We start from the raw sequence: 17160 nt of genomic DNA, 5'->3' as shown, positions 1-17160 counted from the left end.
TCAAACATTTATTGTCAGAATTGAAATCTGCTCACGATACCCATTATTTTTTATTATTTTAAAGGTGAGTATATGTTAACACATAATGCCTAGAAAAAGACTGAAAGGATATACCTTAACTTGTTAATAGTGGTCTTCTTTAACTGCTAGGATTGAATGGTCTTTATGTACTTTTCTATAACTATTGTGAACACAAAATATTTAAACCACTCATTAAGGAAAAAAACCCTCCACTCACCTTTAAAAATACCTAACAAGGATAATTTTACTGGGAAACTCACCTTTTTGAGCTTTAGCTGTTATTTCAAAGTATTTGACAGTAAGATCTTGAATGGACAGCACGGCCATGTGGGCTTTCCGCTGCCAGTCAGCATCCTCTTTCTGTAGACTTTCAATTCTTCGGGGGCCCAGGTAGTCATTTTCCATAGAAATCTTTAGAGAGAAAAAAGAAAAACTGAAAAAATCATTTCTTCCTCTTACTCATTCCTTAAACATCTACTGAATGTTTGTGTGTCAGGCACTCTCAGTACTAAAAGAATAATTGCTTTTCTCTGCTCTTGAGGAAATGCTATCAATTTACAAAACAATTAAATTAACAATAATGTTGAAAACAGTTAATATAGAAACCTGTTTCCCTTTTCTTCCTCTATTGGATTCTTCATCCTTCTCTCTTATATATATATATATATAAATGAAGAACATAGAACAAAATGTTTGACTGATTATTTTGGGGTGCTGAAAAATTTTTATTTCCTCCTTTATGATAATTATATTTTTAGGTTAAGAATTATTTGTGCCAATAAAGTGCTTATTTAATCATTGACATAAATAAATAAGGTTGACAGTATATAAAAAATAAGCCTATCTGCCTACTGAAGGACTCTGGAATAAGTAAGTAACAGGGAAAAGCTGGCTATGTATTATTTATAAGAGCCACAGCTAAAATGACAGGACAAAGGAAAAGTTGAAAATCAGATAACAGACAGAGACAGTGCCAGGTGCATGTCGCAGAAGTAACAACATTAATATCAAAGTACACATAAGCACTACACAGGTATGTCAATATGGAATAAAGGTACAGTTCAGGAAAAACAGCCACAGACCCTCTGTATACTCTGTAGTGTTTTACCACATACCAAGAAAGAGATTAAAGATTAAGCAGTTAAGTCAGTAACACCAATATCAGGATGACGGGGAAAAACTTTATAGTGAAAAATGTTAGCCCTTCCCTGGCACACTTTAAAAAAAAACAAAACTGATCAAGTAAGCAGATTTCTAAAATAGAAATACTGAAGGCCATACTCTTTAAACAGTACAACTAAAGGAACAGAAGTCAAAAGATTTGGTTTAGCCTCGAAGCAACAATATACTGCTCTTTAAAGAAACAGGCTTCCAAATAGAGGGAAAAAATGATTCCAGGGCTACCGAGAAAAAACATGTACATGGAACGCCAAGAATTTCATTTTATATATGTTAAGTTTAACTCTGCAGGTCATGTCCAGAGATATAAGCTTGGGTACCCTTGACACCTGGGCTTGCTAGGTGGTGCCAGTGGTAAAATACCCACCTGCCAATGCAGGAGACATAAGAACTGTGGGTTTGATCCCTGGGTTGGGAAGATCCCCTGGAGGATGGCATGGCAACCCACTCCAGTTTTCTCACCTGGAGAATCCCATGGACAGAGGAGCCTGAAGCATACACACACCCTTGACACAGTAGAAGACATTTAAAGCAATGACAGTGAATCATTTCATGTAAGGAACCACAATCACATAAGTAGGAAGAGTCAATGGAGGAGAAATCAACTCTATCAAGCATTGCTTAGAGGTCAAGTAGATACAACACCAGTATTCATGGACCTAACAGCATGAACTTGGCAACAACAGTTCTGGAGTACTGGCAAACTCCTTCTGCCTATTAATTCACACCATATCTTCAGATCTCAGCTCAGTTCTGGTTCATGGATATCTTCCCTGACTCAATGTTATAGCTGGTATAAGCTCTTCAGTGTAATAAATACCTTTCCTTCTTATCTCTTATCACACTCACTTTTTATTTTATATCACCTGCTTCCCACTCTGAATGTTCCGTGAGGGCAAAGAATGCACAGTATCTCTGCTTGCTTGCTCTTCACTAGCACACTGCCTGGCATGAACTAGGTACTCTAAAATATTTCCTGAAATAGTGAATAAAAATCCACTTCCATACATGTTTTTAAGGAGGACAGAGATACAGAGACATGTGTAAGTACTCTCTTTACAGAAATCTGTGTAAGTGAATAGGAGACGAGAATAAGGCTTATGAAGGGTAGGCACTATGCTTTATTTTAATGGCAGGTCATAGAGCAGGTTGAGAGGGAGAACCTAAGCTTTCTCCTGTGAAGAAAGAACCCAGTTATGAAGAGAAACAGATACGTGTTCTTTCTCTGAGAAAGAACAGATACATGTATCGTGTACAATGGAACCCCTCTGCTGCACACCTGAGAGTTGACACAACTTTGTGAAGCAACTACACCCCAATATAAAATAAAGAGAGAAAAAGAAAGAGCCCAGTGAGAAATAAGCTGGTAGAGAGGAGGGGAGGAAGAGGACACAAAACAGCTGTTTTTAGATGAAAAGGAAGTGGAATCGCTCAGTCCTGTCCAACTCTTTGCAACCCCATGGACTGTGGCCCACCACGCTCCTCTGTCCATGGGATTCTCCAGGCAAGAACACTGGAGTGGACTGCCATTTCCTTCTCCAGGGGATCTTCCCAACCCAGGGATCGAATCTGGGTCTCCTGCATTGCAGACAGGCGCTTTACCATCTGAGCCACCAGGGAAGCCCCTAAAAAAAGTCTCTCTGACCCCAACGTGACATGAACACACACCTTCTGATTGTTTTTAGTTTGTTTTTAGATGGTAGGGTGACAAATCATTTAGAAAAATTACTAAGCAAATTTATTAAGCAAAAATTAAAAACAAGACCAACTAGGGTTAGTGAGGTCACGGTGAGACAAGACACACATAATATACTGCTGGTGGAACTACAAATTGATTAAAACCTTTTCTGAAAAGTAATTTATGATACCATAATCTTTGAACACATTTAGCTGTTTAGATCAGGACAAACAAACTTTAATGAAGTCCACAAACTGCAGAGGGATATGAAGGAGGGGTAGGATTCTGACAGTTACATGGGGAGCATATGGGAAAAGAGAACCACCCAAAATGCATGCTGAGCAAAGCCTTGAAGCAAGTTAAGTTCAATGTATGGTAAAGGACAAGAGCAGTCCAGCCTACCTGGAGTCTAGGTAAAACAGATGAAGGCAGAGGAAGATAAGACTAGACAAGTAGGCTATGATCACCATGAGGAGGCTGTGGAGCTTATACTGCACATGACAAGCAACTGGAAACCACTGTGGCATTCTCAGCAGTACGTGGCATTTAGACTTGTTTGCTTTTAAGATTCTAGAAAACTTGTTTTCTGTAATAAAACCATCAAGGTTTTGTGCTTTTATTTGTTGCAATTTAAAAAAGCTAAAAAGCAAAAGATTCACAAATATGAAAAAAAGATTTACTAAATTGATCACTGCAGCAAAATTTAAATTCTTATTCAGCACGTTATGACAGAAGTCCCTTTCAATGACATGACTAAACTCCATCTGTTTATTATACCTAAGACTGTAATTTAGCTTAGCTACAGATTTTCCTTGACTTTGAAAGTCAAAATGTATTTGGATTCTATCACCTCCAAGTTCAACATTCTGCCTTGTGATGCTAGGATTCGGGCTCTGAAACCACATTCAGCCTTTGCCAGGAGGAAGGGCTGGAGGAGATTTCAGAGTTGAAGGAAAGAGGCACCTTGCGTCTTCCTATCTGTGTCACTTGGCTTTTCCTGTTTGCTGTTCCTGTGTTCATCATTCCAGTCTCGCTCTTTAATCCCAGCACCCAGTACCTTCTTCAAGAAGTTAACAGAAACGAGCCTGCAGTTTTTTAAATCTCTGCAGAACTGGCCTCACTGTGTGTGCCCAAGACAAAGCAGCACCAGTCCATCAGTGCTTTATCCCCAGGGAGCTGGTTCTCTCCACTGCCATCAGTCACACTGGCACAAACAGCAGTGTCTTCTTCCTCAGAGGTCAGCTTCATAGGGCCTATCCTTCCACCTTTTCCCTTTGTAACCCCCACTCCTAGGAGTGGTGGCCATTTCTGCAATTAACTCTGGTACCTGAGAGCTGCCTTGTGGTTCTTTATAGAACCATACATATGGTTCTCTGTTGAAATAACTGGTTTGATCCCAACAAACACAACTATGGAACAGAAAATGTAATAAACAGAACGAGCAGTGCTCATCATTCAAAAATCTTAACTCAGATCATGAAGACAGAAACTTTCACTTGCATAGTTAAACACTGTACAGAAATGAGAAATAAAAAAATAGGAAAAATCTGGTATTTGGCGATAACCTGTACTTTGTTGCTGGATTATCTTTACCTTCATCGCACATATATACCCAAATACACAGAAGAGAAACATGCTATGTTTTTAAATGCTGGTTTTTCAACTGATTCTAAAACTCAGTAGCTAACACTACAGCCTACTGTTTAAAAATGTGATTATAGTTTATTGTACCGAAGTTAAGCTAGGATACTGAGTTCTTTTCCTAACTTGGCGAATCTGAAGAGGTACAGCACTGGTCAGCTGGGTCGTGTGCTAAAAACAGTGACTCCTCTGTTGTCAATTTCAGGGCCAGAAAGAAAACAGTGTCTGTTATTAACATGGAAAAAAGTATGTGTCGGTTTAGGTAGCTAGGATAGTGAGACTAGTTTATAAACAGATTTCTTGGCAAGGAATTACTTATTATAAAGTACATCACTAGCTTGGATACTGGGTTTTATATGAAACACTTAAGTATCTTCTATTGTTGAGATAGTAATTTTTAAAAAAGCACTCTGATTCTTGGGTAAAACAAATGCAGATAAACTTGTGAATATACTGATGTAGTGGTGATCTTAATGCGAATTTTCCAGGCCCAGGAGTTATATGACTCCTGATTAACAGGATGATATAATTAGATTCGGCATCATGTATTTCATGCATTTTTACATTCAAAGTAAATGTTAAATGTAATATCCTCAGGAAAGAGTATGAAATGATGCATTTTTGAAGGTAAAAGGCATCTAAAGATAAGGAAATCAATAAATAGTTCAGGTGAGAGATAAGTATCTTAATGTACAGTGGTAAGCACTATATGTATAGTGCATACATATAATGTATTAGTGGGGCTTCCCAGGTGGCCCAGTGGTAAGGAACCCTCCTGACAAGCAGGAGATGTGGATTCGATACCTGGGTTGGGAAGATATCCTGGAGAAGAAAGGCAACCAACTCCAGTACTCTTGCCTGAGAATCCCATGGACAGATTCTGGTGGGCTCCATGGGGTCACAAAGAGTTGGACACAACTTACCAACTGAACAACAAAAACAAGCACTATCTATTTCACAATGTACACAGCAGAGTATACAGTGGTCCAGTGATGTAAAAACCGCCTGCTGCACAAAACCAGGGGGTGGCCAAGCCATCTGTACTGCTGCACACGCCCGCTTGTCTGCTCGAATAGTGTGGAGATGGGCTTTTTCTATTTCACACAAAGACACCTACAGATTTCCCTGGGGGAGGGGAGGGGTGGAGGACGAAGAGTATATTCGAATTACAACCAGAAAATAGTCCAATTGCAAAATGATATGACTGGCTGCAAAGGGGAGGAAAAAGCTGAGGGTGCCTTCTAGTTTTTAACTTATGTACTTTCAGCAAGTTATTAAAAATAAGTTGGACAATGTGTTTGAAGTGCTTATGGTTAATCCAGGAAGACTATCAGTAGGTGAACTCACTGTGACTCATTAAGACATCGGGTTTAAAAATCTAGAGAGGATCATCTAGTTTATTTACTTTTACTTATTTATTTAAGCTTCCCTCTCTTTTGGGGTGGGGGGCGTGCTGTATGGCTTATGTGATCTTAGCTCCCCAACTAGGGATCAAACCCTGGCCCCCAGCAGTGAACAGTCCTAGTCACTGGACCACCAGGGAATTCCCCAAGGATCATCTCGTTTAATTTCTGTTTTATGGATGAGAAAACTGAGGCCCAAAGTGAATGTATCTTACAATTTAGTGCGCTCCACACCTCAGCTGTTTCAGATTCTATTAGACGTGTGGTTCTCAACTTTACAGCGTGTCATACTGACCGGGAAGACTTGTTACAACAAAGATGGCTGAGCTCTTCCCTAGTTTCGGTTAAGGGTATCTGAAGTAAGGCCTAAGAATTTTTGTTTCTAACAAGGTTTGAAGTGATACTGATGCTCCCAGTCGGGGCGGGGGGGGGGGGGGGGGCACATTTTTCACATGTTAATGAATCAGTACATTAAAGTCTGGGAGCTTCTGAAAGGGATGAGGCTAAAGAATAAAGGTCAAATTCCATAGGATGATACAGCTTTCTAGGTCCTGACCATACCTTCTCTCCTACAAATCCTTAGGAGGCATACGAAACAATTCATACCCTGTGGAAAAACTAATAGAAGAGGCTTTGCAGTCAAATGTGTTTCAGTCCCAGCCATGCCACTTACTGGCCTCCACAGATGGTGCTGGGTTGGTGACTCACTAAGGTTTGAATAATTTACTGTGTCTAAAAATCCAAGTACTATGCCTGTTTATTATACCATTCCTATTTTTATATATATGGAATATTCTCAATTCCAATCTCTAATACAAACATATGTACTCACTTCCTACTGAATTCTTATTCTTCAATAGTGACGCTCACTAATCCCTCTTTTACCATATGTCTTCAGGCTATGCTGATCGCCTCATCTTGTCTCTACATAAACCTGTACATTTTGCTCATTCCTCTTTTTAAAAATCACCTGAGTTATAATTTATATACAACAAAATGTACCCATGTTTTAAACATAAATTTTGACAAAGTTTTATAGCCACGATAACAGCTACCATAATCAAGATTTAAAGCACATCAATCTCTCCAAAGGATTCTGTTACATCTGCTTCCTCTCAGAGAATCTCCCTGGCCCCACCACAGGCAACAACTCTTCAGAACAATTTTCTAGAATTCCATGTAAATGGAGGCGTAGTTTATACTCTGTGTCTGGCATCTTTCGCTCAGCACAACTGTTTCTAAGCTGTTTAATCAGGACTTAATTAATTTACATAAAATCAAGTGAATCAAGCCATCTAAAGTATGTGACTCGATGAGTTTTGATTGCTATAAACCCAAGAAACAACCACTACAATCATGATACAAAACATTTGTCACCTCCAAAATATTCCAATACCATTGTGCCATCCATCCCTTCACGCAGCATATACTCTCTTGTATCTGGCTTCTTCAACTCAGCACGACTCTGAGGCGTGTCTATGCTGCTGTGTCTTGTGTTGTTTAGCTGTTAAGTCACGTCTGACTCTGTGAACCCATGAGCTGTAACCCGCCAGGCTCCTCTGTCCATGGAATTTTCTAGGTAAGAATACTGGAGAGGGTTGCCATTTCCTTCTCCAGGTGACCTTCCCGACCCAGGGATTTAACCTGGGTCTCCTGCATTGGCAGGTGGATTCTTTACCACGGAGCCTCCAGGGAAGACTACCTTTTGTATTGTCGAATATTATTCTATCATATGGATATACCACATTTTATTTACTCATTCACCTATTGATGGTTATTTGAGCTGTTCCAGTTTGGGGCTACTGGGAATCCAGTCGGCACAAACACTGGCAAGTTTTTTCTTTTGTGAACAGATGTTTTCATTTCTCTTGCATAAGTAACTAGGAGACAAACAGCTGAGTTGTAAGATATGTACAGCTGACTCTTGAACAACACAGGTTTGAACTGCCTGAGTCCACTTCTATGCAGATTTTTTTCCCCGACAAATATTACAGTGCTATAAGATCTGCTGTTGTTGAATCCACAGATGGGGAACCATGGATCTGGAAAGCTATTTTGCCATTAAACACCTGAGAATTCTGGTATAAATGGCAGGTACAGGAACCACACCCAAGGGCTGTTCAAAGATCAACTGTATACGTTTAATTTTTGAAGAAATTGTCAAGCAGTTTTCCCAAGTGGCTGTACCACTTTAAAATCCTATTAGAATGTATGAATATTCCAGTTACTCTACATCCTCATTACCATTTGGGAGGGCCAAATATTTCATTACACTCACTTGAATAATCAGTGTGTAACACTGTCGCACTCTGGTATCGATCTCTGTTTCCTAGGTGAGTGTGTACAGTGTCGCACTCTGGTATAGATCTCTATTTCCTAGGTGAGTGTGTACAGTGTCACACTCTGGTATCGATCTCTATTTCCTAGGTGAGTGTGTACAGTGTCACACTCTGGTATCGATCTCTATTTCCTAGGTGAGTGTGTACAGTGTCGCACTCTGGTATCAATCGCTATTTCCTAGCTGAGTGTTTAACAGTGTCGCACTCTGGTATCGATCTCTATTTCCTAGGTGAGTGTGTACAGTGTCGCACTCTGGTATCGGTCTCTATTTCCTAGGTGAGTGTGTACAGTGTCGCACTCTGGTATCGGTCTCTATTTCCTAGGTGAGTGTGTACAGTGTCGCACTCTGGTATCGGTCTCTATTTCCTAGGTGAGTGTGTACAGTGTCGCACTCTGGTATCAATCGCTATTTCCTAGCTGAGTGTTTAACAGTGTCGCACTCTGGTATCGATCTCTATTTCCTAGGTGAGTGTGTACAGTGTCGCACTCTGGTATCGGTCTCTATTTCCTAGGTGAGTGTGTACAGTGTCGCACTCTGGTATCGGTCTCTATTTCCTAGGTGAGTGTGTACAGTGTCGCACTCTGGTATCGGTCTCTATTTCCTAGGTGAGTGTGTACAGTGTCGCACTCTGGTATCGATCTCTATTTCCTAGGTGAGTGTGTAACAGTGTTGCACTCTGGTATCGATCTGTTATTTCCTAGCTGAATGTGTAACAGTGTTGCACTCTGGTATCGATCTCTATTTCCTAGGTGAGTATGTACAATATCGTCCTCTGGTATCAATCTGTATTTCCTAGGTGAGTGTGTTGGGCATCTCTGTATGTGATTATTGGTCATTTCATTGTTTCCTTTTAAATATTTAGCTCATATTGAAAATTTGGGGGTTTTATCTTACTGAGTTGCACAGTTCCTTTCTCAGATATATTGATATTACAAGTTATTTTGTCTTAGTGTATGGCGTGCCTTCTCATTTTCTTAATCTTTCAAATAGTAAAATATTTAGTTTTAGTGAAGTCCAATTTATCATTCTTTTTTTTTTTTTATCATTCTTTTTATTAGTTTTTGGCTCAAGTTTTCTGCATTGTTATCTAAAAAAATATTTGCCTTTCCTTCCCAAAGACTGTAAAACCTTTCACAGTTTGCGTATAAAAGTTTTATACTCTAAGCTTTATGTTTTGGTCTAAGATATATTCAAATTAATTTTTGTATATGGTGTAACATAAGGAAGACTAGGGTTCATTTTTTCTATATAGATATCCAGTTCTCACAACATTTATTGATAAGACTATTCTTTCCCCCTACTGAATTGCTTTGGTACCTTTGTGAAAAACTAATTGACTATGTAACCACCCTACTGGAATTTTAATTTGCATCTACAGATCCACTGAGAGCTGACATGTGAACATTATTGACTACTGTTAATAGATTTTCTTCCAATCTATTACCATGGTCTATCTCCCATTTATTTAGGTATGCTTTAAGTTCTCTCAGCAAAATTTTATAATTTCTCAGTACACAGTCCTTTAAATGATTTTATAAAATTTATCTTTAAACATTTCAAGCATTTTTAAAAATTTCTATTTCAGTTTGATTTCTAGAAGACAGAAAATACAACTGAATTTTTAAATATTGACCTTGTAACTAAACTTACAGATTACTTCCAGTAGCTTTTTTAGATTCTTATTTTTCACATGTGATCACATAATCTATGAATTACAAAAAGCTTTACTTTTTTCCCCAATGCCAGAGAGATAGTGAAAAAAAATTGTGAGAGCAGACAATTTTGTCTTGTTACCAATCTTAGTGGGGGAAGAATTCAATCATTCATCATCACGTATGATGTTAAATGAGCTCTACATAATATCCTTTATTGGGTCAAGGATGGGCTTCCCTGGTAGCTCAGACAGTAAAGAATCTGCCTGCAATGCAAGAGACCCAAACTTGATCCCCAGGTCAGGAAGATCCATCCCCTGGAGAAGGGAATGGCTCCCTACTCCAGTATTCTTGCCTGGAGAATTCCATGGACAGAGGAGCCTGGCGGGCAAAGAGTAGGACACCACTGAGTGATTAACACTTTCACTTTTGTCAGGTCAAGGAAGTTCCCTTCTCTGCCTACTTTGCTGAAATCTTACCATGGATGGGCAATGAACTTTATCAAATGTATTTATGCACCCACAGACACTGATTTTTTTTCTTTATTGATAATATTGTGAGTTACATTGGTTACTTTTTGTAATGTTAAACCGATCTTGTCTTTCTGAGATAAATCCTGGTTATGGTATATTACTGAATCCTATTTTTCAATACTACATTAAAGATTATTATATCTACATTCATAAGGGATATTTATCTGTAGTTTTCTTTTTCTCTATAATGTCATTTGATTTGGATAATGCTTACCTCAAGGTTTTAAATTATGAATTCAACTTTGTTAATATCAAGCTAGTAAATTTTTTCTATTTTCCTTTGAACCTATTTTGACTATTTGCATTTCTGTAAGAAATGTGTCCATTTCATCTAAGTAGTTGAATTTTTGGCACAAATTTGTTCCTGTTCTCTTTCTAGCTCATCATTATAGTTGAGAGGCATCAGAGGACCAACACAGTAAAATACCATTTTTACCTCTGAAAATATTACCAGTTTAAAAAATATATTGCCAGTTCCTCCTCACCTATATTCTTCTTCCCAGGAGAAAAAAATGAAGTAGTAAGTGATGCTAGCGGACAGTACAGTCTGACATGGCGGTTCAATCAATTTGCTAATGTTAATACTCAGCATAAATCATACTGCTGCTGCTGCTGCTGCTAAGTCGCTTCAGTCGTGTCCGACTCTGTGCGACCCCATAGACGGCAGCCCACCAGGCTCCTCTGTCCCTGGGATTCTCCAGGCAAGAACACTGGAGTGGGTTGCCATTTCCTTCTCCAATGCATGAAAGTGAAAAGTGAAAGTGAAGTGGCTCAGTCGTGTCCAACTCTTAGCGACCCCATGGACTGCAGCCCCCCAGGCCCCTCTGTCCATGGGATTTTCCAAGCAAGAATACTGGAGTGGGGTGCCACTGCCTTCTCCTATACAAACCATGATATAATAATAATTAATATGAAAGCAAAAATTCACATAGACTCTGATAGTCAATGTTAAGCTGTATAGATTATGTCTGCTCTACACTGCAACCTAGTTTAGAAGAAGATGGGGCCTCCATGTCTTCTAGTTCATCCCTGGCCTTCCAGTCAAGTTTTCAATGGGCAAAAATTCTACAGCTCATTTTTAAAAATTGAAGGAAACTGTAGTGCCTAAAAATTCTTAGTTACTATTTATCACTTTAGCCAAAATGCCAAGTTTTACGGTAAAACTGCCATTTTTTTTTTCAAAATGCCCATATTTTTCAAAATTATTAATAAAGAAGAACATACCAATTATGTGATGGTCTGTATGGCTCCATGTTGATTCATTAAAGGAAAAAAGACACACAGACATGCTTTACATTGTATTTTTTCAAATATACACTCATTCTTGCCCCCAAGCATAAGGTTCTCAGAATAATTAGTAATTTCTCACATATAAATTTATTAAATAATGCTCAAAATTAACCCATTATGCAAAAAAAATTTTAATATCCTAGTTCAGCAATATTTTCATGTCAATTAAACAGCAACACTGATTTTAGGTCAGCTATAAAACCAAACCCCTAACACTCACCTCAAAAAATGTAGTATTACTTTACACACAAAAATCAAATGTCATGAAGTTTAAAGCTCTACCATTAAAGCCATATAACTTTTAAAGAGGTCCTCCCAAAACATATGTTCCCAAAACTCCTGCTAAAGAAGTCTAGGACTAGACTAGACAAGGTCCTCTCAACCCTTCCTATTCAGCAGAGTCACCTTTTCAGATGCTTTTAAAATGAGGTATTCAGGCTCTGTGTAACACAAAACTACCAAACTAGCATCTTTGGGAACAATGGACCAGATATCTACATTTATAAAAGCTCCTCTAATAATTAAAATGCATAGCCAGCCAGACTGAGAACTACGAAATAGGTAGGCTGCATTTTAGGTTTTAAAAAAAAAATACCTTGATCTGCTGTCTTCGTAGCATAGCAAGTTCTCGCATGTCTCGGAATGGCTGCAGTAAATACTGATAGAGTTCAGTTGTGGCTTCCGCAAGGCTGCTGTAGGCTTCGTCCTCCATCTGATACAAGTCCAGAAGCTCTACCATGCTCTCCGTATTCTTGTGCTTATCCAGGAGCTGTGGAACAAGAAAGTTTCACCACAAAGAAATCCAACTGGAATAGCCTGTAAACTTTTGCAAACCCGCTATCATCTCAGGACTTTGGGACCCTGAAATGCGGAATTAAGAGAGGATGATCGCTTGCATTGATCGCTTGCGTCACTCATCTCCATGCCTCACGTGTTTTACTACAAGACCACTGCCTGACACATCGTTTTCTAACTATGTCTCCAGGTTATTCCGGTTCTCTGCATATTCTGGTATTCTGGAATTCCACGCTATCTGCCTACCCTTAACTCTAAAAAGTTTTTCCAGCATCTAGTAGCTTTCTCCATATTTACATAAATTTTTTTCCCCATCATTTATCTAAGGCCTCCTCAGACAACCATTTTGCCTTGTTGCATTTCTTTTCCTTGGGGATGGCTTTGGTCACCATGCAAAGAAATAGAGGAAAACAATAGAAAGGGAAAGCCTAGAGGTCTCTTCAAGAAAATACCTATAGAACAATACCGACAAAGTTAGGAGACTGACACGCTCCATTCAACTTCACTAGTTACTAAACCTAGAGCCTATCATACAGAGTGAAGTCAGTCAGAATGAGAAATACAAATAAGGTATACTGACACATATATATGGAATCTAGAAAAACGGTACTGATGAATTTATTTTCAGGGCAGCAATGGAGAAACAGAGGTGGAGAACAGAGCTATGGACACGGGGGCAGGGAAGGGGGGCAAGGGTGAGATGTAAAATAGCTAGCCAATGGGAATTTGTTGTAGGACTCAGGGAACTTAAACAGCGACTCTGTGACAATCTAGAAGGGTGGAATGGGGAGGGAAGTTCAGGAGGGAGAGGACATGGGTGTACCTATGGCTGATTCTTGTTGATGTCTGACAGAAAACCACAAAATTCTGTAAAGCAATTATCCTTCAATTAAAAAAAAGTGGCCCCCCCAAAAAAGATACAGTAATCAAGACAGTGTAACACTGGTAAAAGAAGAGATCAACGGAAGAATCTAAAAGCAAACCCACACACAAACAGTCAAGCAGTCTTTTGACAAAAGAGCAAAGACAATTCAATGAAGAGGTCAGTCTTTCCAACAAATGGTATTGAAACAAATGGATATCCATGTATGAAAGAAAGAAAAAGAAATCTACAGACCTTAAACTTTTCACAAAAATTCATTTAAAATGGACCACAGATCTAAATGTAAGATACAAAATTATAAAACTCTTAGAAAATAACACAGGACAAAATCTAGGTAACCTTAGGTTTGATGACTTATTAGATGTAACGTAAAAACACAATACTTTTCTGTAAACCTGAGTGTGATAAAACAAAATGTATTAACTTTTAAATGATAACAAACCTATTTAAAGACATACTTTTATACTTCACTGTATGCATGCTTTTTTTAAATAAAACAAAAAATCATTAAAAATAAATCCATAATATCCAATTAACACTGATTTTCACCCCTATTAAGTTCTAGTGTTTTAAAGTGATCAGACCAATCAATGTCTTTCTGCTTTGTTAACAAGCAGTTTTTGGTAGGCTGGTTTTGTTGGCTGTTTGTTTTTAATAGAGGCCTACTAGAATTAATTCAAACATCAGTGATTTTAACAGCTGATAACACACAGATGTAGACAGAAGGCCTGACCAAGTGCCGATCTTGCTTTATGCTGAAAGCAAAGAGATGCCATCAAAGGTTTGTTGATTTGCTTTGTTTTTCCTTCAAAAATCTCTCTGGTTCCAGGGAAGCATTAAGGAATACTTTCCCAAGTAAAGGAATCTTGACTTGTATTCTGAAGGTAAAAAGGGACTAATTAGGCAAAGTGGGGCTTCCCTGGTGGCTGAGCTGGTAAAGAATCCACCTGCAATGCAGGAGACCTGGGTTCGATTCCTGGGTTGGGAAGATGCCCTAGAGAAGGGAACGGCTACCAACTCCAGTATTCTGGCCTGGAGAATTCCATGGACTGTATAGTCCACAGGGTCGCAAAGAGTCTCACTTTCACTTTCTTTCAGGCAAAATGTAAAGGAAAGACTGGGTCAGAAAAACATAGTGACTTGTCCCTAGATACCGTAAAATAAGGTTTGTAAATTGGAGTAAACAGAAAAAGACAACATATGAAAGACAATTCTGGAGACACTAACATACATGATAGACTGGAGTTATACTACAGTGGTGAGAACGGACTGCAAGGGGCAACAGAGTGGATGCAGACAGGTTAGTTCATAGTCTCCTAGGTTGGTCCATGAAAGCTGCTCTTAAGCTTAGACTGGAGGAAGAGAAAAGCATGGATTCATGAAATGCTTAAAATATAAAAGCAACTGGACTTGTTAAAAGACTGGATTTCCCCTTGACTCTAAGATCTTTGGTCTTCACTGATACAAAGAACACAGAAATAGAAACAGGTTTTTAGAGCAAAGTTTACAGATTCAGAGACAGTGTCCAAGCTGTTTTTTACTTTTCCATGAAGAGAGGTCATAAAGGGAAGGCAAAATGTCCCCAAGCTACACCTTCACTTTAATTGGTCTACAATCTAACTAGGAAAACAAACCAAGAGACAGAAGTAAAATACTGATTGTAAAAGACACTAAAAGTTTAGAGAAAAGATGGTTCAGAGTGGGCTAAAGCAGCTGAAACAGATGTCCTAAAGCTAGGATTTGAAGTGGATCTTGAAAGATGGGAAGTGAAGACAGGTGCAGAACACCACCTAGAGGTGAAGAACAACCCAGTCTTAAGAAATTAGATGAAAAGAAGTGTCACAGATTTGAAATTTGGATGGGAGGAAGAGGGTGGCAGAGTGTCATCATGCTCCTTGAGGTACAGTATATGCACTAGTAAGCAGGACACCACACTGAGTCAGTAAACGCAGCATTTCTAATAAGCAGGGAAACCATCTATGGAATAGAAAAAAAAAAAGAATGATGCATTTGATCAAGAGGATCTGTTTAACATTTAGTTTACATAGTTCAACGTATCTAGAAAACCATATCAAAGTGATGGTCATTTAGTACCTGGTTACTTGAAGCATGGTCTGGGACCAGCAGCATCTGAAAACTGGTTAGAAATAAAGAACCTCAGGGCCCACTCCAGACCCACAGAATCAGAATGAGTGATGAGTATGCACAGGAAAGTTTGAGAAGCACTGCTTCAGTAAACACCTTATTTATGCCCACACTGACTATGTGTGCTTCGCTCAGTCGTGTCCGACTCTGCGACCCCATGGACGGGAGCCCACCAGGCTTCACTGTCCGTGGGGATTTTCCAGGCAAGAATACTGGAGTGAGTTGCCATGCCCTCCTCCAGAGGATCTTCCCAACCCAACAAGCGAAATCAGGTCTCCGGCATTGCAGGCAGATTCTTTACTGTCTGAGCCACCAGAGAAGCCCCCACATTAACTATAATGTGAGATAAAAGTCTCAGTAAATCACACAAATTATGTAGCGCATCTTCAAATTGAAAACTGTAAGAATTATGTAACATTTTTTCTTGTATCTAAAATCATTTTTCCCTCACTCTCTCACTGTTTAACTATTATTTTATTTTAGCTCAATTAGCACTACTCAGACCAAAATTAAGGCAAAATTCCCATTTCTCATGGTTCAGTTCCATATTAAAGCATTTTTAGCTATTCTAAAAAACAGTTACTACTGAAGCCAACCACAGAATGATCTTCATCTTTAGAAGACAGGTCTGAAGAGACACAGTCAGTCTGGCATTCTCTCCAGCACTGGCCAGATCTTATCTCCAACACATGAGCCATTCAATGAAACTGAATGTTTAAAAGCAATCCCCCCACTCCCCACAAATACATTTAATAAGTAAGAATAAACAAAAAATATTGAACAAATAAAAAATAAAAGCAATTGCCATTAAAATAATCAAATTGACTGTTTTCATTCTGATATGTTTGCTTGTTTTTTTAAAAATTATAATTTGGCCTTTTACTACTGCAAAGAAATGATGAAATCATAATGAAGATATTCCAGTTCTTCTGACAGAATTCTATTAATTTACAAACTGGCAATTTACAGTCCAATTTAGAATAACTTGAAAAATCACAATAGAAATAGAATTCAATAAGCTGTTATAATTTATATGCAGAAACCAACAGCCCTTTCATATTAAATACAAAACAATCAGCAAGGATTCCATCTGTAATAAAACAGAAAAATACCTAGGAATAAACTTAAATCTATTAAGAGCCATGTAAATAAAATGTTATGGTACCAAAAGACTATGTAAATAAATGGAAGAATGAATCTATAAATTTCATATGGTAACAAAACACCTCTTGATACTTCTATGGCACAGGAAAAGGCCAATTTTAAAGTTCACATGAAAATAAGAGGACAAAATAGCAAAAAAAAAATTTTTTTTCTTATAAAGAGTAAATGTGGAGAAAGTTAATGGCCTACCCAGGTATTATAAATATTTGATATAAACATTGAGTACAGTGAAGTAATAAAGAGTTCAGATATATGAAAGTTTACTGCATGATAAGCAAGAATCATTCAAGAAATATTTGTGATAACTGTCATTTCCCCAGAAAAAAAGAGAGTTGGATCCCATCTTATTCCTGAGTGAAGTAGCTCAGTCATGTCCGACTCTGCGACACCATGGACTGTAGTCTGCCAGGCTCCTCCATTCAAGGGATTCTCCAG

The 17160-nt window shown here is 38.5% G+C and overlaps 1 protein-coding gene across 2 annotated transcripts in view; it reads right to left on the bottom strand.

Annotated features, from left to right (window-relative positions):
- JMY (junction mediating and regulatory protein, p53 cofactor) overlaps positions 1 to 17160 on the bottom strand; it is a 73147-nt gene that overhangs the window by 34921 nt on the left and 21066 nt on the right. For both annotated transcript variants that reach the window (XM_043470748.1, XM_043470749.1), the window contains exons 2-3: positions 12334 to 12507; positions 282 to 432 (exon numbers count right to left, since the gene is read on the bottom strand). In XM_043470748.1, coding sequence (XP_043326683.1) covers positions 282 to 432; positions 12334 to 12507 — 325 coding nt within the window. The remainder of the gene's footprint in view (positions 1 to 281; positions 433 to 12333; positions 12508 to 17160) is intronic.

The sequence above is a fragment of the Cervus canadensis genome, chromosome 6 (assembly GCF_019320065.1).
Source record: "Cervus canadensis isolate Bull #8, Minnesota chromosome 6, ASM1932006v1, whole genome shotgun sequence".
NCBI lineage: Eukaryota > Metazoa > Chordata > Mammalia > Artiodactyla > Cervidae > Cervus > Cervus canadensis.
Note: the sequence above shows the minus strand (reverse complement) of the source record. Positions and strands in the feature narration are given on the sequence as shown.